The 20,492-nt window shown below is 43.0% G+C and overlaps 1 protein-coding gene across 4 annotated transcripts in view; it reads right to left on the bottom strand.

Moving 5' to 3' along the window:
• Positions 1-20,492, bottom strand: part of RARB (retinoic acid receptor beta) — a 650,193-nt gene that overhangs the window by 73,999 nt on the left and 555,702 nt on the right. For all 4 annotated transcript variants that reach the window (XM_053930256.1, XM_024566225.3, XM_053930257.1 and 1 more), the window contains one exon: positions 17,039-17,180. In XM_053930256.1, the coding sequence (XP_053786231.1) occupies positions 17,039-17,180 (142 nt within the window). The remainder of the gene's footprint in view (positions 1-17,038; positions 17,181-20,492) is intronic.

Below are 20,492 nucleotides of genomic sequence, written 5' to 3'. Positions count from 1 at the left end.
CAGATCGATTGCCCCTCATACACCCCCAACCTAGTCCACAACCCAGGCATGTATCCCAACCAGGTATCGAACCGGCAACCCTTCCGTTTGCAGGCCAGTGTTCAACCTGCTGGGCCACACCAGCCAGGGCTGGAATCCATCTTTAAAATGGGCCAGGACACCACGCTAGTCCATTGAAGTATTATTTGCTTTAATTTCCTCTTTGGTAGTTTGTAAAAGGCATAAGTGAAGATTAATTGGTTGTGAGTTGATGCAAATGTTAAAGCACTTCACTATACATAACATATGGGATTTAATGTAACCTGACCATTTAGACAAAAGGAAGTCACGCTGAATGCCCCCCGTTCCAACTCTGGTGCCACTGCTCACAGCATTTCTCTCTTCCTCTAAAATAGCTCTCACAGCCAATTTCTAGACAAGAAAATCAAGCTCATTTATTCAGTCTCTACTTATCTTACCTAAAAAAAAGAAGAAAAAGCCATCTATTGGATGTTTAAGTTCTCATCTGTGTGTGTTTAAAAAAGTTACATGGCTTTATAGTCAGCTGCATTTCGACCCAGAAGAAAGTCCTTTCATTGTTTTCACACCTTATATGAAAGGATTTTGGGGGTGGTGCTAGGAGAGGATTTATTTGTGCATTTTCAATCCAAAGTTGCAATCAGATGGGTCCCTATTGAATTATCAAGACCTGAGACTGTAAGGCCCATAACCATTGAGTAGCGCATATGAACTGGACAGAAATGAAGGTACGGTTACAAACTGCACATATGTTTGGCATTGAACTAAACTCTCGTAACCAGTGTTTAAATTAAAAGAGAAAATTTAAAGAGAGTGAATGGGTTATGGCAGGGGTTGGCAAACTCCTTCTGTAAAGGGCCAGATAACAAGTATTTCAGGCTTTGCGGGCTATACGGTCTCTGTCACAAGCACTCAACTCTGTTGTTCTAGCAGGGAAGCAGCCATAGATAATATGTAAATGAATGTATGTGGCCATGTTCCAATAAAATTTTATTGATAAAAACAGGCGGCAGGCCAGGTTTGGCTCACAGACTAAAGTTTGCTGACCCCTGGTTTATGGTCTATTAAACTGAGGTAAATACGGATGTTATCCTCCCACATCAAGATGTCAGAATGTATAGGAACGGACTTGTTTCTCCCTGGGGAAACAGACAAATGCAAACCAGTAGTGGAATCTATTTTCTCGACCATTTCTATTTAAAGCATTGCCAATACCCAACGTTCCTTAGCCTAGAGTGTTAGATAAATAGAGAAATAAAAGTTCTATCGCAATCAATCTAAGGGGAACCTCTTTTTTAAAAAATAGCTTTTCTTCTTTTCTTTACCATGCAACAAGTGTGCACTGAAGTAAAATAATAAAATAAAAATACAGATAAGCTCAAAAAAAGAATATAACAAGACATTTTGAGCTGCAACTTCCAAACTTTGTATTCTTATAAATATGAGATCAAACTGTGCATAGTTTTGTTCATATTTCCTGATTTAAAAATAGATGTAGTTTTGGTTAAGTTTTAAAAGGTGCAGTATTATTAGTCATCAGGAAGAGGTTCAGTCCAAAGCTGAAATCAGATGGGGTCCCTATTGAAGTATCTAGACCTGAGACTGCAAGGCCCCTAACCACTGAGTAGCGCATATGAACTGCACAGAAATGGAGGTACCACAGAAAACCACAATGAAATAGCACTTCATACCGAGTAGAACATCTAAAATTAAAAAGACCGAAATACCAAGGCTTGACAAAGATGTGGAGCAACCGAAACTTTCAAACACTGTTGATGGAGTGTGAAATGGTAGGTAAACCGCTTTGGAAAACAGGCCAGTTTTAATAAACTTAAGCACATGTGTCCTTCTGACCCAGTAATTCCAAGTCTGAGTATATATCCAAGAGAAATAAGTGTCTATATCCCCTTTGGAAAACATTTGGCCGTTTGTTTTTTTTTAAATAAAATTTAACACATGTCCTTATAACCCCATATTTCTACTCTTGAGTGCACACCTAAGGTAAGTAAGTGTCTGCGTCACCTACGAAGCCTGCGTTCATGGCCGTGTTATTCATCATAGCTCCAGAATGGAAACGACCCATACGTCCACTAAGGTGAGAACTGCCTTTCGGTAAATGAAATGCCAGTAAGCAAAATCAGGAGCAAACCACCAACCGACACACGTACCAATATGGAAAAATCCTACAAACCTAATGATGAGTGAAAGACACCAGATACAAGAGTGTGGATTGCGGGATTCCAAGCATATGAAGTTCAAAGGCAAAACTAATCTCTGCTGATAGACATCAGAACGATTTGCCTTAACTGCAACCCCCACCCAAATCAAGATGGGGAAGTATTCCAACACAGAAGGTTCCCACAATCTCCTTCTTTTTTTTTTTTTTCCACAATCTCCTTCTAATATCTTGAATGGAAACGTAGTTAGAAGAATGTAGGTATTTATCAAAATTTATAGAACAGTACATTTAAGGTCTGTGCCACTAAGATGTGTAAATTATACCTTACTAAAGAGACAAATGTTCTAAAATATAGTTGGTTTCTGCCTTAAAAGGGAAAATCAAATAGAAACTGAGAAGATACCTGGAGAGACAATATTTGAAGGAGCAAGCTGTTAAATAATAATGTTTGAAATGGAATGACGGGGTAAGCCAACCCTTATTTTGAGATGACGCCGTTATTGTGCTCTCTTCAATGTCCTATCCACAGTTACTTCTTTTGAGGTCTAGATCATAAAGATCACTATGATTTTCTATGCCCCTTTTATTCCAGTTTGGAAAACAGATGAGCTTTAACTACATGGGAGGATGTCCTAAGGAAGAGCAACGAAAAATGTCAAGGACATCCTAAATGACATCTCCCAGTTCTCACTTTATAAGGACCCCTGGGAGCCGTTCGTCCTCAGCACCAGAATCTGGAAAAACCCGTGCTTCTCCTGAACCATGCGGCTGTTTCCAAGCTGTGGACACCCAGAGTCCTCCGGGACTTCGTTCTCCCAGGAATGCCAGAACCAAAGGGAAGCCCTTGCCTGGCGGGTGCACACTCAGCACACTCATCAGACTCTTAGGTCGATTAGCCGAATGTGTTTTGTTAATCCTTTGGATTGTTTTTAAAAATTAAGATGAGCTTTCTGTAAATGCAGAACCTTTTCTTTAAGTGCGAACAGCCTCAGAGAAATTCCCCTGGAGGCTGTAAAAAAATGCAGGTCTTCTGTTCTACCGAAGTTTTTGCTCAATGTGTCTAAACCAGTCTTAGTCTGAGGACTTACTAGTCTGAAGTCCTGCTGGCTTTAAGGAAAGAAGCAGCATGAGGCTGTGATGTCCTTTTACTTACAGAAAAAAGGAAAGTCAACTAGTTAATACACTAGATTCTACACAGGTTCATAAATCCCATTTTGACCACAAGACATCTTCGAGAGGAATTTACTGACACTACTGATAATTAATCATTTAAAAATAACAAATCTTGTGTTATCTTTTTTTAAAGCTGTTTATTATTTGATGGCTTGAAATAGTTTTCCAAAACACAACATGCTGTAAATGGATCCATGGGCTATTAATTTGCAGGGCATGGCACCAGAGGGAAAGCTCGTTAGGCAGGTTGATGCAATTACAGGTATTACATAACCATCCTCAGAGAACTCAGAGTGAATCCGGGATAACATCCCATTGCTGCTGCTGCTGCTGCTGCTCCTGGCGCATTCGAAGATGCACGTGATAAAGGTCCAAATCAGATGAAAAGGCAAAAGGCAGAGAGGTCAAAAACACCTCCCGTAGAAATGTGAATGTGTTAAAAGGGAGAGGATCCTTCTAAAGAGAGGATGTTATACTTCTCATCTGTGATAAGGCTTCCCCAAGCACGGGAGGGCATGTCCATGCCTGGCCCCCTCCAACACCACTTCCACATCCAATCTGGTTGTTTTCTTTTAGAGTGAGATAAAACATGCATAGCGTACACAGTTATGGACATACTTCATTAACCCAGCACTCCACAAGGCTCCCACGTGCCCCTTTCAAGTCCTGAGGTCAACCACCACGCTCACCTCTACCATGTGGATCAGTGTTTCTCATTTTTAATCTTTATATAATTGGAAAAATATAGAATGCTCTGTTTGATTCTGAGTCCTTTCATTCAGCATTATGAGTATGAGATTCAGCCACACTGTCACATTCACCAGGAGTTGGTTCCTTTGTTTTTAGTGCTATGCATATTCCATTATTTGAATTTGTCTCAATTTATCTACATTTTGCTGCTGATGACATATGGGTTGTCTCAAGCTTTGGGCTATTAGGAAATACAGATGCTGTGAACATTCTTCCATACATCTTTTGGTGGGCCTATGTGCTCGCTTCTCTTGAGGATGTTCCCAGGAGGGGAATTAGAGTCACATTGATATATTTAGCTTTAGAAAGTGTTGCTGCCCAGTTTTCCAAACTCTGGCTCCACTGATACTTCTACCAGCCACGTACAAGAGTTCCAGTTGCTTCACATCCTGCCAACACTTGGGATTGTCGGTCCTTTTAATGTCCGCCTTTCTGGTGGAGTAAAGCACCACACTTCAATTTGGTGGACAGGGTTATTATTCAGGAACACAGAGCCATGCACAAGGCCCTCTGGGAAAACAAAATGGGGGCTTGCATTCTGAGAGCTGGATACCACCACCCTCCTGGGGATCGTGGGGAAAGCCACCTCCCAGTGCTTGCTCGGCCCCAGGAGCCAGTGCAAGGAAGTCCCGAGGTCTCTCTTCCTCAAATAATTCACGGGGCTTCATCCATTTGTGAGGGGTGGAAAGCAAATTCTGAGCCTGAATATCTTCACATTGCTGAGAGCTCAAAGTCCAAGAGCACCACAGGCAAGTTTCCTTTAAGGTCAAAACTGCTCAAGCATTTTGTCCAGACACTTTCCGCACACAAAATGGGAATCCTTCACTCATTACGGTTTGCACTTGATTCCCCTCCTGTCCTCATTAAATCCCCTGAGTCGACAGAGTTGACTAGAAGCCACTTTCATCTTTCCCTGTGGAAGGGCCTTATCATGACTGGCTTCTAAGTGGGTGCATTTTGAAACACCAGTGAAATCCTTTAGCTCTATTTTAATGTCTAAACAATGTTGCTGAATCAAAATACAATATATAGGTCTGATCCAGTGATGTTATAAAATGGCACCCAGACACACAAAAAACAGGGGGGTGTGCATTCTCCAACATCGAAACCACCTTCCTGTCCTAAAGCCATTTTGGAAATAAAGCAATCATAATTTTTTTTAAATCATGGGGGTATTTTCCGTTGGTGCAGTGAAATGTTGGCACAATTAAGGGTGTCTTTGAGGCAAAAACATTCCTTCTCCCGAGGAAGTAGGGTGTTCACTCCAGTTGGCCCAAGTACTAAAAGGATGCTTGTCTCCATTAATCTAGCTCATCAGATAATTGAGCGAATCTTTGTTTTCCAGTTTTTAAAGGGAGAAGGATGAAAGAAATAACTGTGCTAGTTAGTATTTTGTGAGGGCAAAGGGAAAGGAGATGGGTTTAAGTGCTCAAAACCACTCCGAGAAGAGCGAATTCCAGACTGCACTCTATGCATGGATTTATGGAGCAATTTCCAGAGAATGGCTGTCACTGGAGAAGGTACTTAAAGGGCCACATTCATCGCCCCAGCACACAGGGACTGCGAGAGAATTTCGGGTTGCTATTTTCAAGGAGACATTTGTTTCCAAACAAAAGGCTCTCTGCCAGCTATTTTAGAAGCACTTGCATATTTATTCAGCCAACTCTCTGTGCTGGGGATTGTCTTTGGGCACTGAGGTTTCATCAATGTCTATTTCAAGCAGAATGGAAAAAAAAATAGCCCAAGATGAAAACATAGAATATGTGCAGCCTAGAATGTGAGATGCTCCCTCTTGTTACAGGGCTGATATTTGGTTTCTCCCTCTATGAAAGTGCCACCTTGCCTGACAATCTTCACTGTGTCTCAGTTTAATTGCTGCCTCTTGCTTTTCAGTGGTACATGAAATGATGGTGTGCCTTAACAAGTTATAGATTTGATGAAATACGATGTGTAGGTGTGTACAGGTTTTAGAGAAAGTGCATCCTCTCTGTTAGGACTTACCTACAAGCTCACTCTGGATACGTCCACCATGGAACAAGCAAGGTCAAGACTTCATGTCATAAAAGGAGTAACATGCTAGAATTCATACGGTGCAAATTAGGGAAGGCAGCAAAACAGAAAAGGCAAAAATAGGCTCCTTATATTATTGAGACATAATTCAAATCCCTTACTCTTGGGAAGGTCCGATGAAAGTTCCTGATTTATAATCTCTACTCCTCAAGTACTCTGTTTTCCAAATCCATTCCAGAAATTTCTATTAAGTAGAAGGCGTTGGCCTTATAGTTGAGGAACCAAATAAGAATAGAATGAGATTGTACCTACCCTTGAGATGCTCACAGTCAGTGCAGAGAACACTTATATGTTCTCCCTCTCCCCCCTCTGCCCCCCTCACATACACACACACTGCTACCTACCTACCTCTTGGACTCAAAAACAAGTTTGACTTTCAAAGTCACCCAGTAGAGGTGCCACTAGCATGTCACAGTGTAGAGAGGTGAGAGGAATTCAGAGGAACGTGTTGGAGCGTTTAGGAGACAGACGGATGGTTTGCAGGATGAGCAGGGAGGCAGTGCAGAGGGAACAGCACGCGCACCCTGAGGCTGCATCACACGATGGGCGTGCTGAGCGCGGCTGGTTCGTGGGGCGTTTGGGGAGCAGGACCGGGTCCTGGGTAGGCTGGGGCAGGCTGAGCCAGCTGTGCAGGGCTCTGTCCATGCTGACACACTGGGAGGCAATTCTGCACGTGGTGAAGGGCCAGGAATCCCAACAGGGGATCCTTTGGCTCAGAGCTGACACTTTGCTCTGTGGGCGTTGCATCTGAGCCCCCAAGGACAAATGTGAAATTTGACAGTACCTCTTCTTTTGAGTAAATGGACCACTGGGTCGGAAGGAGTATTAGCTGTCCTGTAGAGTCACTAAGGACCATATCGACGATCCAACAGGCCATTGTTAGGAGAACAGAATGGGGCATTATCAGAGCAGGAGGAAGAGTGACGAGAGCTCACACTTAGCTAAGAAATATCTTTAGTTTCTACTATAGATTCACCCATTTATTCCCCCCAGCAGCTGTATGTGGTGGGTCCTATTATTAGAGAAGGAACCAGAGGCACAGAGTTACTGAATAACCTGCCCAAGATCACACACAGCAAAGGGTGGGCTGCAATTGAACCCTGGCTGCCGCTCGAGTCTGTGCTTCAAGCCACAACACTACCACTCCGGGCTTCAGAAGGCGGAATAACCAGTATAACTTGAGGTCTCTTTGGGTCCTCCTATTCCTGCCACCTCACCTAAATGCTTAACTCTCATCCTGACAGTTCCGCCCATTCATCAATCCCTCATTGTACCGGGACAGGACTAAGCCCTGAAGATCCCAGAAAAGCAAGGCCCAGCTGCCCATCCTCGAGTCATTTAGAGCTCAGGAGGGGAGAAGGAACGAGGGGCAGGTCAGTGGGAAACTGGCAGCAACTGAGGCACTATGGGAGACTCTGGGGGCTGAGACTCCCCCAGACTCGGCCCTAGTTCTGTTAAGATACAAGAATACTTGGCCAGCTAACATATGAAAAGCAGATTTGGTTGGACTTCAGTTCTTCCTGTACTACCTTCACCATTTTTCACATACTCTCAGACAACCATGCTCTTACAGTTTCTGTCTAAATTGATTTTTCTTTTGCTCAAATAAAATTTAGAGAATTTTATATTACTACTATAAAAAATCATATTACTTTCCATAAAGAAAAGGGTACAAAAAATAAACAGGGTTTTCAGGTAGATTGCCTGTTGGTTTTTTTTTTTTTTTTTTTTAAATAAAGTCTTACTGGAACGAAGCCATATTCATTCATGAAGCTTTCATGAAGCAATAGCAGACACAGTCAGGTAGTTGCAACAAACACCAAACGGCCTGCAAAGCCTGAAATATGGACCATCCGGCCACGGAACAAAACAGTTTGCACATCTCTGAAATAAATACAATTTAGTGTTGTCTAGGTATAGTTGCCTGTCCTCTCTCTGTAAAAAAGAGGGATTAGCAAAGGTTCGAGAGACATTAATTAAGGCTGTTCTGGCATCAAACTGAGGTTTTTTCTCATTGGTAATAAAAAGACTGAACACTGAAAAGGGAATAACTTCATTACTGCGTGATTTGATATTATTCCATGTTAAATTCAATCCTCCCTAAAATTATGTTGCACATCGCTATGTGCAGTTTGCACTTGGGGAAATACTGTATTAAACTAGTATATGTATCAAGTCCAATCATGTATGTAAATGACAGAATATGTGATTTGGGAGCAAAGGCAGGCGAGGATGCTGAAAAGTTTTTAGCACTAAAGGCACACGGGAGCTCTATTTGTAAATACTGGGAACTGGAATCACTAGGACTGAGGTTTAAGCCAGTGTGACTTCAGGCAGGTCGCTCGGCCTCTCTGAATCTCAGGACACTGAGGATCATAATACATCCTAACATGATACCGGTCCTACCTGCCACATCGGATGACCTGAAGTCTTGGGAGGCTGTGCTGCTGGTGAAACACTTTGTGACCACCAACTGTCCCATTATCACCAATGTCCCCCCTAGCCTTCCTCTCAAATGGGGGACAAAGGAGGATGTTGTGAGGAGGGAGACTTTGCCTTCCTGGCAATTTGGTGTGGGTTTGGCACTGCCAGGGAGACCCTGCTGGCCTCCCCCTGAGCTAACTGATGCAGGAAGGGGGCCAGGCGTCCTTTCTAACACCCCAGTTCGGCTTTCCCTCCGGCGTTGGGTTCCACGATACCAGGATCCCGTCCCATTCTCTGATTACACGTGTTCCAGCATCTCTGGGCAAATGAACCATCTGCCTCTCAGTTTCAGTGGCCGAGGCAGGTGGATATTTATTTTGAAAACGATGCCTTCAAGCTTTATTTTTAATGCTGTGACTTAATATTGGGGCTGTCCACCTACACTGTGGCGTTATAAACCATTTAGAACAAATAGATCCTCCGCACGTCACTTTTCTCCTGAAAGGGGACGGAGGTTGACATTATTAAAATAAAAACAAAAAACAAAAAACAGCTGTGGCAGCAGCAACACGAGCAGAGACAGAGCCTGTGTCGCCACTAGAGGAAGAACCCGAGAGAATAGCTTTCATTTATTTAGCACCTACCGTGTGCCGAGCACGGTGCTAAGTGCTTTATCCTCATGCGGTCCAGTGCACAACACAATCCCGCCAGGTTTCCACGGTAAGCCCCAGGTTGTAGGTTAGCTCCTTCCACTTGGAGCAAAATTACCATCTTGCCCAAGATAAGGCAACGAGAGAGCAGGTCAGATTGGAACTCAGCTCAGGCTAACCCCAAAGCCCTTTGCTCCCTCCTCTGCTCTGTGCCTTTGGGTGATGGAAACTCCTCCTTTTCCTACGGTAAGAATGTGCTGAGCACCCCCTTTCCCTGAGACAGGCTGCAGGGAGAAATGTGTTAGTAAAGCTGAAGGAATTTTAATACTTCCTTTGCAGTCAGAGTGTTAATGGGCTTCAAGTCCCACAGTGGCAGTGACATCACTGGGCTGTCAGTGCCCCTACGGAATTTTTTTTTTAATCTCCCGGACAGATGCAGGAAAACATTAACATTTGGCAAGTGGAAAGGGGCAGCAGATTTTCAGTTTCAAGCTCTGATGACACTTTTAGATATAAAAATGTAAAGTCTCCAGCCTTTCATTTACTTTTGGGGGGCTCTTGGGGGAAAAGGGGAATGTGGGGGGTTAATGCTGCATCTCTGCTGAGCAGAACAAAATGATCACAGCGAACCTCGGAAATGTAGTATCAGGCTAGAATGCAACTGGGGAACAAATGAAGAAATAAACTAAAATTAGAAAGACATTAAGTGCTCTGATGATGATTTTTATGTAATTTCCCAAGTACACAGGGCAACCTACAATATGAATTTCCTCATTATTAAGCCAGTAAAATCTGGCCATAGAAGCAATGTGCACATCAATATAATTTGTGCACCAACAAAAGTGATTTTAACTGAGGTTAAGTGCCTTTAATCCAAAAGGTTTGTTTTAATGTAAGTTGAACACTAAAGGGGAAATGAGAGAAACACAGAGCAACACAGAAACCTCTCAGGAAAGTATCTAAGCATCCGTACAAAGCACATTCATTCCATCCAATCGACCCATGGGGACGTTCATGTCTAAAGTATAAATCGGAATTTAGAGAGTTTATAAAAAGCTATTTTTAAGCTCAATATGCCCCAAATGAGAAGGTGTCAATGAGTGCTTAGGGACTCTTAAATTCAGAGATTATTCAATTGCTCTGTTCTACAAATACACTTATGAAACTGTCATAGGAAAAAATGCTGCGAAATAAACGCTAAACAGTGTTCTCAAACAAAATCCGAGACATGCTTGGCCCACCACGCGAAGGCACGGGTCACATACACATAAGCTCAAAGAGCAATCTGAAGAGGTTGCTTTGTGAATTAACGGCCAGTGGTTTTTCAGAAAGAAAAGAAATAGAGTGGGGGAGGCAGCCACAATACCTTGCATAGTATCTCTGTTACAGACACAGGGTGGGGGACACCCCATCTTGAAGGGCAGAGGACCATGGGAACTGGCCAAATGTTAGAAGCATCCAGGGCCCACTACTTTCCCTTCATCACGGCACACAAGTCTTAATTCTGGCCTAATTCTTATCTCCCATTTGTCCTGTTGGCCTCCCAACCCCAATGTCTACCCTACCCTGGACCCTCTCCTTTTGTCCAGGAGCAACTTGATAGCCAAGCTTTGTTTCGCAAAAGTGAGTGAGCCCCCAAAAGCCACCACTTGTCCATTTCGCCTGTCCACCGTAACTGTGCATTTGCCACGCGCAGTTACACAAGACGCCTGCTCAGTTCAACCGTTTTCAATAGCAAATGCACTAGAGGATCTAATGTCTTCCAGGGGAGGGAACTGGCAAGAGGAAGCAGACTGTAGAGACTCTGTTGTCTAAACAGGATTAAAGGCATCGATTCTCACATCATGCCTGGGCTCTTTGTCAACCCTGATGTTCCTTGTATCCTGGTAGAAAACACAAACCCAGAGAAGTTGAATTACTTGTTCTGGGCCCGGATCAAGGAAGCACATGACTGAGAGCTGAATAGACGCACACCCAGAATTGTTCTGGGTCTGACAGCTTTTCAGAAAGTAAAGCCAGGGAGATGCTGGATTCAGTTGTCTTTCCAAACGGCCACATTTAACCACTTGACTGACGTAATGTCACTGAGCAAAGCATCGAGCTAACTGGGACTACAGAGTGAGGAAGGCTGGATGCTTGCCCTTTAGGAGCTCACAGTCGAGGCAGTGTGTGTAGAATCACACTGTAATAAAGCCTGCGCTTCATGGGGGGGGGGGTGTTCAAAGCACAACAGGGACACGGGGAAGAGTCAATAACTCTGCCCAGACTGTGGGGTGGGGTCCAATGGAGGCGTCAAAGAGGAGGTGACATTGCAGCAGGCTCCTGGGGCTCCACTGAAGGAGGAGGAAGAGGTGAAAGCCCAATGTGCCAGGGAACAGCCTCTGCAAAATCATGGGAGTATGAGGCTCGTGGGCAAATGTGGTCCAGGGTAGCTGGAAGCAGGGGTGTCTATTGGTAGGAAACGAGTGAATGAGAGTGGAAGCCGGAGATGAGATCACAGAGCAGCCATAACTGGCATACCTGGCCATTGGATGAGCCTCTTTATAGCAGAAGTAGACAAACTAGGGCCTTTGGGATAAACCCAGCCCTTTACCTGCTTTTGTAAATAAAGTTTTATTGGAATACAACCACACCCGTTTTCACATATTTCCTATGGCTGCTTCTGGGCTACATCAGAGTTGAGCGGTTCAAAGAGATGATAGGGCCCACAAAGCCAAAAATATTTTCTATTAGGCCCTTAAAAGAATTTGGTGATCCTTGGCTTAACAGCCTGAACTGTTCCCTTGAGTTTCTGTAACTGACTCAAAGGCCTTTGTTGGCCTTTCCATACTCCATCTCACACCTTCTCCTTCCTTATCGTGGACCATTAGCTGTTCATCTGCATCATAAGCTCGTCCAGGCACTGCTTTCACAATCCCATTTATTTGTTTTCATTTATTGTTTCTCTTGTTTAGTTCTTGTTTTTATTTTAGGGCTTGGGCACATGCTTGCCTGTGCTGACATCGTTACTCTCCTTCCACCCCACCAGCAGAAGCTCATCACTCAACTTGGAGTCATTCTGCTTCCTCTGCCTCCTCCCCAAGTTCTTCATAAATTTTTGTACCACTTTTTAATGCTGCTGAAAATCGATTTTTTTCACTTGCTGTTACTGCTTTCAAATTCCATGCTCTGACAAATAGCTATTCTTCTGTAAAAGAGCTCCACTAGCCTTACAAACCCCCTTGGAAAGCAGAAGGTATACCAACCAGCGTTTACAGAACAGAAGAATGAAGAAATACTCATGCTTTTCTGATGGGCCACACTACAAGATTTCTTTTATTAGTAACCCTCCCTATACATTTAAAACCATATTCGATCTATAAAAATTAAATTTGCACATGATTTTCCAGGGCTTATCTCTCTAATGTAGAGCAAGAAGTGAGATTATGGTTTTATTAACCATTGGCAATGAAGTAGAGTCGAGAAGGTAACTCAGAGTTTTAAAAGCTCTTTTTTACAATATGCAGTGTATATTACTACCTGGGCCCAAAGTCCCTTACTGTGTTACCTTGAGTAAGTTAATCAACTTATCTGTGCCTCAGCTTCTGCTTTTGCCCAAAAGGGGGGCAGGGTGAAGGATTTTAACTAACCCACCTCATGGGGTTGGTGTAAGGGTCAAATGGGATAAAGCATTTAAAGAGGTTAACTCAGTGCCTGGCACACAGGAAACACCTTCTGTTAGTTATTACTATGATTCTTAGGTTTCTTTCTTTCTCTTCCTTTCCCCGCACCCCCTCCCTCTCCTTCTTTCTATCCCACCCTAGCCCCATAAAGAATGAGAATCTACGGGGAAGAGCACTGCATGACCACCCTGGGGGACACGTGGTAGTTTTTACTCCCATCTTTCTGATTTCCCACTGAGGAACACTTCCTCCCACACTACCGGCGCATGTGTCTGGGGTGAGGTCAAACTCAGTCCTGTCTTCCAGGGACTGGCACATGATCTAGACAGAGTCCATCACTGTATTCTACCCATGTCCTCCTCCTCCCCCCAAAGCAATGTGTTCCTAGAGGGGCATGTGACCAAGGTGAGGCCAATCACGACTGGTTCCTAGGCACTGGTGGAGTCTCCCTCTCGTTGCTGGGTAGACTATCGACCTGGAGCTCTTGGTAGTCCTCTTTATTCGAGCTGGGGAAAATCTTCCCGGAAATGAAACCAACATAGCAAAAACAGCTGTGACAGATGAACAGGAACCGTGTCCTGAAAAGGAACAGGAGCTCTTGGTTCCAGCTGTGTTACTCTGAACTGTTACTTGTGCTGATTTTTAATTCTATTTTTTTTTACCTTATGCCACTTTGAGCCAGGTTTTCTGTTACTTGCATCTAAGGAGTTCTGACACATACTAACAAATTGTCCCAACCTATGGCAAGCATTGAACGCAAATCTTGCTAATCTTGGTATTGCAAACAAAACATGAAAAGGAGAGGTGGCAGGCATGCCCTGTAATCTTGGTCCATCTTTAGCCAGTTGGGGATTGCTGGGAAACCCGTTTCATCTTTCTGGGCCCTAGCGTACTTGTGTGTCAAGTGAGAGAGGTGAGTGAAAATCAATCTCTGAGATCCCTTTTCAGTTCTAACATTCCACGAGTCTATTATTCTTGGGTTCTTTTCAGTTGCGTATATTGTGATGTAAATGGTTACCGATTCTCATATTTTCCTGTTTCCTTCTCTTTCAACTTTTAAAGTATTCTATTAGAGCCTCAGTCCCTATACTCCAAGTGTTTATTTATCCCCCTTCAATTTCCTTCTACGGAAAATATATTTATTTTTGTGTACTTGGGCATAATGATCCCATTTTCTTCCCGTTTCTATATTTTTAAATCTGATTAAGGTGATACGTTCCTTGAGGGTTGAAACCAGAGTTTTCCTGTGGGTGTAAACATTATTTTTTTTAATTGCTAACCAAGCTGCCAGTTTTTACAGAGCAGCAGGATATGGGTTTTAAGCAATGTAAGCAGGAAATGGGTCTCCAGCCCACACAAAATAAATGCAAAAGTACTGATTTTCCTTGAGTCCACATCTGGCTTACTCATTTATAATTTCAGCCTGAGCTGAAATTCTCCCACAGAACTACAGGGTGACATCCCCATCCACAGAATGGCAGACCAAAAAGTGGAGCATTGGGTGATCATCCTGTGAGTCCCACTTACCCCTGTGAACCTATGAATAATCTGGCTGTTTCAGGTCAATATCATGCCTTTCTCATCAATGGGGGGATGAGGGGCCTGAGCTAAGTGAACATTAGCTTCCTATCTTTACATTCCTGATTTTAAGGAATTCAATAGCTGAAACGTGATCAACTGATCCATCATCTAGAGACGGAACTATCCAGAGGGAAAAGACCCTCCCAAAAGAGATGAAACATGCAGGATGCTTTCTTGTCTGACGAGCCAGTCCATTCTTGTTCATCAGGACCCTAAATGTGAACAAGACTTCAATCCCAGCTGCCTTCCTTAATGGCTACTTCTTGGCAAATATAACAAAAAGATCTGGAGGCAGAGGTTTCAGGGTTGGTTGGTTTAGCAATTCAGTGATGCCATCCAGGGCATGATTTCTGTCTGTCTGTCTAACCTTTCGTCCACAGTGCCTGCTCTTTCCTACAGTGGACTTCCCTCGGGGATACAGGACGGCTACATGCTTCCTATTCTGGTACATTGGAAGGGAGGGGGCACTTCTGTCCCAATATTCTAAGCATGAGTCTTTTTGTTTTGGTTTGGTGATTTTATTTTGATTAAATTTCACATTTGCTGAAAAGTTGCAAGAATAGTACAAAGAATTCCTGTATGCCTTTCTTCCATGTTTCTTCCATGTTCACAATTCTTAATATTATGCCACATTTTCTTTCTCTATCTCTTTCTCTGTCTTGCCACACACAAACCCCTCTCGAACCATGGCGAGTCAGTTGCAGACATCGAGAACAAGGACATTCTCTTACATAATAGCCCACTGACCAGAGTCAGGAAATTTAAAGTTGATACAATGCTACATTCTAATCTACAGTCCATATTCAAATTTCACTAACTGTCATAACAATGTCCTTCGGGAGCTATTTTACCTCTGATCTAGGATTCCATATGGATTATGCATTGCGCTTAGCTGCCATGTCTCCTTTAATCTGGAGCAGTTCCTCAGTCTATCTTTACTTGCAGAATCTTGGCATTTTTTGAAGGGGACTGGCTATTTTTTATAATTGGGCTATTTGCTTTCTTATTATTGAATTTTTAGAGGGTTTATATACTCTAGATACAAGTCCTTTATCAGATGTTTACAAATATGTTCCCCTAGTTTGTGGCTTGTCTCTTCATTAATTTCACAGTACCTTCTGGAAAGCAGACATTTTTAATTTTGACAAAGTCTGATGTACCATTTTTGTCTTTCATGGATCATAAGGCTGAGTCTTGAATTCATTCTCATTGGACTGGACTTCATTACACGTTCAGACCATGAACCCATGACTGTGGCTGCGACACAGAAAATGCCAATTGGCTTGTGTCAACTGAGTTGGTCCCAGGATGTTTTCCCTGACATTTCCCCTGAAGTGTAGAAATCCAGGAGGCAGAAAAGTGAGTTAAACTCTGGGTACAGTTAGAACACCAAGAAACATCCCCAAGTCGTAGCTCCCGGCAGAGAGCCCGTCTGCTTCCTGAGCCCCTGCAGGGTGATGCTGCGTGGGCTTTGGGCTTTCCCTCCTCAGGCAGGCTCCTCCTCCATGGCCACGTTTTCCCAGTTCCAAAACCCAAGTGCCCTTAACCTGTAAGATAAGTCTCTAAACCCCACTGCAGGATTGTGGCTAAGATGCCTGGCTTTTTGTCCCACACTCTGAGAAGGCAGTGGTCATGTCTCAGGCATCTCCAGAGTCCCCTCACAGCAGCTAGTGTAGGGCCCCACTCACGGTCTGCCTTCACCAAATCCCCAAGTGATAGGCTGAATGGAGCAACAGCAATCCCATTAAGTGCTTCACCAGCACACACCCCAGCATCTTCCTTAGGCCTGCCCACACCAAGCCATCTGCCTGTCAATTTCTCACTGCCTACATTTGAAAGCACCGAAGAGAGAATGTAAGAATGCAGTTTTTTGTCCTCTGCCTATAAAGCATGCCTGTTTCAATTCCCTATGATCATATGTTTATGGTCCACTCATTTTTAATCTACTAAAATCTTCCTTTTTGCATTAATAAAGCATATAATTGTTTGGAAGAGGGGGTGGGCAGGGAGGAAAAAAATCTACGTCAACTTTGGAAAAATGCCAATGTGCCAAATTTCTCCATGTTTCTTCCACAACAAAAAGTTTATGTTTCCTCCCCACTAAAAAGGGCAAACTATCATACTGTCAATATTCATGCCTCTCGTCTCATTTTATTCTCACCAATACAGGCAAAACTCTTTATTTCCATTGTCAAGATGGGAAGTGGAGTCTCCGAGTGGCTTCGTGGCACGTTCGAGTTACTAGTGGCTCTGAAATACACAGAGTTAGTAACTGCTCTGGAATACAAATCTGCCATCCATGACACCCAACTCCTGTCTTTTCACCAACTGCCACTCAAGTTTTATCTGAAAAATCCCCACAGTTATTCTATTTTCATGTCATCTCTGTTTACACCTGCTCTTGGCAATATATCATTAGTGTCATGTCTGAATTCCACATGCTGACGTCCCCCGCGACTTGATTTTGGAAGCTGAGCAAATCATATTTATAGATAAGGCAAACAGGAAAAAAATTTTAAGACTCCACTTACATTCTTTGGACATTCCCACTTCAAAGCACTTCTGGAGTCGACAGTACTGGCATCGGTTCCTGGTGACTTTATTAATAACACAGTTCTTATCTCGGTGACAAGTGTAAATCATGTTCTTCTGAATACTTCTGCGGAAAAACCCCTGTAAGCAAGCAAGCGAGATGAGAAAACCGAGTGAAATGACTGAGCTTCAAGAGAAATCACAGCCAGCCTTATCAATGCATTGATTGCTCATCCTGAGTAATGAAGTGATGGCAGCAGAAACGGTGACTTATTTAAGCCTTAAAATCCTAGTAAAATATTAATAGTTCTCCCTTTTTTGCAAACCAGAGAGCCCCTTTTAATCAAAAGTAGACATGACTGTTACTATCTTGCTAAAGGAAATTAATACCACGCTGATTCAGTTGGAAAACGTAATGCAGAGTTGGGCTCCCTCCAAATAAGCTAACTTCATAAGCGGTTGCCTTGCTGGCCAGAATGGTTTTCAACGAGTCCACCCTCAAGAAACTCAATATAACAGGCACCCTATTTGCAAAAGCAGTTATTTGATTAGTGACAGAATTAGGTCTTTTCAAAGGAGTCTTCTCTGAGTTCTTTTACATATTTAACTCCTGTTAGAATACTTAAAATATGATTTAATTTATAAAGTGTTTAAGAAAAAGTTATCCAGAAAACAAAACAGAAGAATGACTACCCATTTAATGGCATATTAGAGCTGTCTTTCCAATATAATAACCACTAATTGCACAAGACTATTTAAGTCAAAGGTAATGAAAATTAAATAAAATGAACATTTCAATTCCTCATTTTCACTAGCTACATTTCACATGTGCACTAGCCACATACAGCCGGCGGCCACCACATTGCAAAGCACGTGTGCACAATATTTTCATAACTGCAGAAGGTTCTAGTGGGCAGCACTGTACTGCAGCACCTAGTGACAAATTCGCCTGAGTCATCTAACGCTCTTGACAAATGTAACTTCTGTGCCTTACTATCTAGCACTGATTGGGCCCGGACTCTCTAAGGATTGCAGGTGACTAGAAAATAACAAAATGATATTTGTCTAGTAGAGGTGCAGAGGATTTCTGCTTGGTAGGCATATAATCCCCCAAATTACTATTGTATTGCCATATAGGACAACGTTAACCAGTTTTGTATCTAACTTTGCAATCTTATTCCAGCATTCTTTTCTCCTTTCATTCCATCCGTCGGTCCTACCTGTCCACCTACTCAGATATTTTCCTGGCATCCTCCTTTGCACCAGCTTTATTACCCTACTGATTCCCTCATTATTGAGTTAAGTAAGCCTTCAGTGTGTGTTTGTGGAATATTGGGATGAGTTACTGTTTTTTAACTCTTTGAAAATTATATGTTGACAAAAGAGGCAATTTGTCCTGATTTTTGTGAAATGCTAAGGACGTAAAGCAGGCTTTTGGCTCCATAAGCACAGTTTCCTGACCCTCTCTTTGTCCTCTCTATTTCTATCACACAGCTTTGCACACAACAGATAATCTCGTGAGGCTTGTTAAACGCACAGGTGAATGAATGAATAGGGAGTGCAGGGTATATCTGCTGCCTTTTCTCTCTTCTACTGCCCAACAAAAACCCCAGTGTTGCTAGGAGTGTTAAAAGCAAAGAATTTCACATTCTCAACTGAGATGTAACATTTACCTACATCAGAGACCATTCTTCTGAATGTAAGAAACATCCCACTAACATGTGTTGAACAGCAAATAAGACTCACCATCTGAGTTCAACTTTCCCGGTAGTACATTAACACTCCAGGAGCCAGAACGAAAAACATTCAAAGCTAAGGCACATTAGCGAAGAAAGCTCCTGTAACACTCATTGTTTAGGATATTTACGTGGGCACCCTAGGATTTTACTGTCGAAATAAACACACTTTTACTGGCATGCTTCAACTGTAAACGCATGGAGATCTTGTTGAAGGTTGCCGCGGCTGTCACATCCCAGACACACACATTTTCCAAGAAAACACAGTTTATTTTTGTACCGCTGGAGCTACAAATATGCTCAGAATCTAAAATAACAGGTTACAAATACTTCGAAACCCTCAAAGAATCTGTGCAGAGTGGTCACCTCAAAACACAATCCTTTCCTGCAAAAAAAGTCCCTGCAGCACCCTCTTGGCTGCCGGATGCACACACACACTGCACCGAAACTCCACCATGCTCCTGCCAAAAAAACACTGACCCGATGGGAGACTCGGTCTTTTCAGCGTACGTGAAGCCAGTGAGCTATGGGCAAAGGTGACCTCCGTGTATTAAGAACTGAATATCCAACACAGCAAATTCTTGGTGTGTGATCGTGGAGGGGAGCAAAAACACCCTCATGATGTGCGGGTGACAGAAGACAGAATTAGAGAACTTTATGTGTCACTAATCATCCAGGCAGGGTGGCTCGGTAACAATGACGGCGAGAAACCAAATAGGACATCTTGGTTTTCCAAATCAGACTTTTGGCTGGATTTCAAGAGAAGGTCTAAGTTTCAGTAAATCATTTCCACCAAGGTAGGATACTTGCTGACTAAACTAGATGCTGTGAGGTACTTTTATACATGGTTGGGTAAACAGAAATGCTCTCTGAGGCCAAAAAGAGGTTTACATTGTATGAACTCTCCTTCTCCCTCGTAGGTGTGAAGCGTCACACAAAACTATGGAACAGACTTTCTCTCGGGCCACTGCTTTGAAGGCCTAGTGTGTGTGGGGGAGGTAGGGGCAGAGCCTGATGCCACCTAAGTATTCATCATGTAATATGTTTGTTTAGGTTGGCTCTTTTTATATCTAACACCATTTAAATGGAAACGCTTAAACTCTATCTTAATTGGAAAACCAGCCCCAACTGTTAATACGAGAAGGCATTCATAAAATAAAACGGAAGTCAAACCCAACCAGAATCAGGTGTTGCTTCACTCTCATCGGACACTGGATCCGCTGAGGGCTCGGAGCCCCGGCCTCTGGCCTCCTTGCTGAAAAGGGGACTGAGCAAGCCTTAGGGACAGATTAGTACTGATCCGAGACTTTCTCTTGGGAGAATTCAGGGACAAATGAACAAGTTTCTTACTATGTAATTCAGTGTGATTTAAAGCCATTAATCCACCCCACTTAAAACTGGGAGCCTCATACTTTGGGAAACAAAACTGCAACCCAAAATTTTAAAAAATGGTCTTTATACAGACTGTGTTCAAGCGTGATAGTTTTTGATGGTAGTAGATGGGTACAGACACATCTGGAGGAGGAAAGATTGAAAAGCTAAGTATATGAGGTCTGTCCGGAAAAGGTGCAGGCATTGTTATTAATATAACGGGAATGGTTTGTGTGGCATCGACGCAAGCTGCCAGCCAAGGAGAGTGGACTGGAATGTGCATGCGTGAACAATGACGACTTCACTGCACTAGTCAGTGGGGGCAGTAGATGCAGTCAAGTAAGCA

The sequence above is a fragment of the Desmodus rotundus genome, chromosome 8 (assembly GCF_022682495.2).
Source record: "Desmodus rotundus isolate HL8 chromosome 8, HLdesRot8A.1, whole genome shotgun sequence".
NCBI classification, from domain to species: domain Eukaryota; kingdom Metazoa; phylum Chordata; class Mammalia; order Chiroptera; family Phyllostomidae; genus Desmodus; species Desmodus rotundus.
The sequence above is the reverse complement of the archived record's forward strand: the minus strand, read 5'-3'. Positions and strand labels throughout refer to the sequence as shown.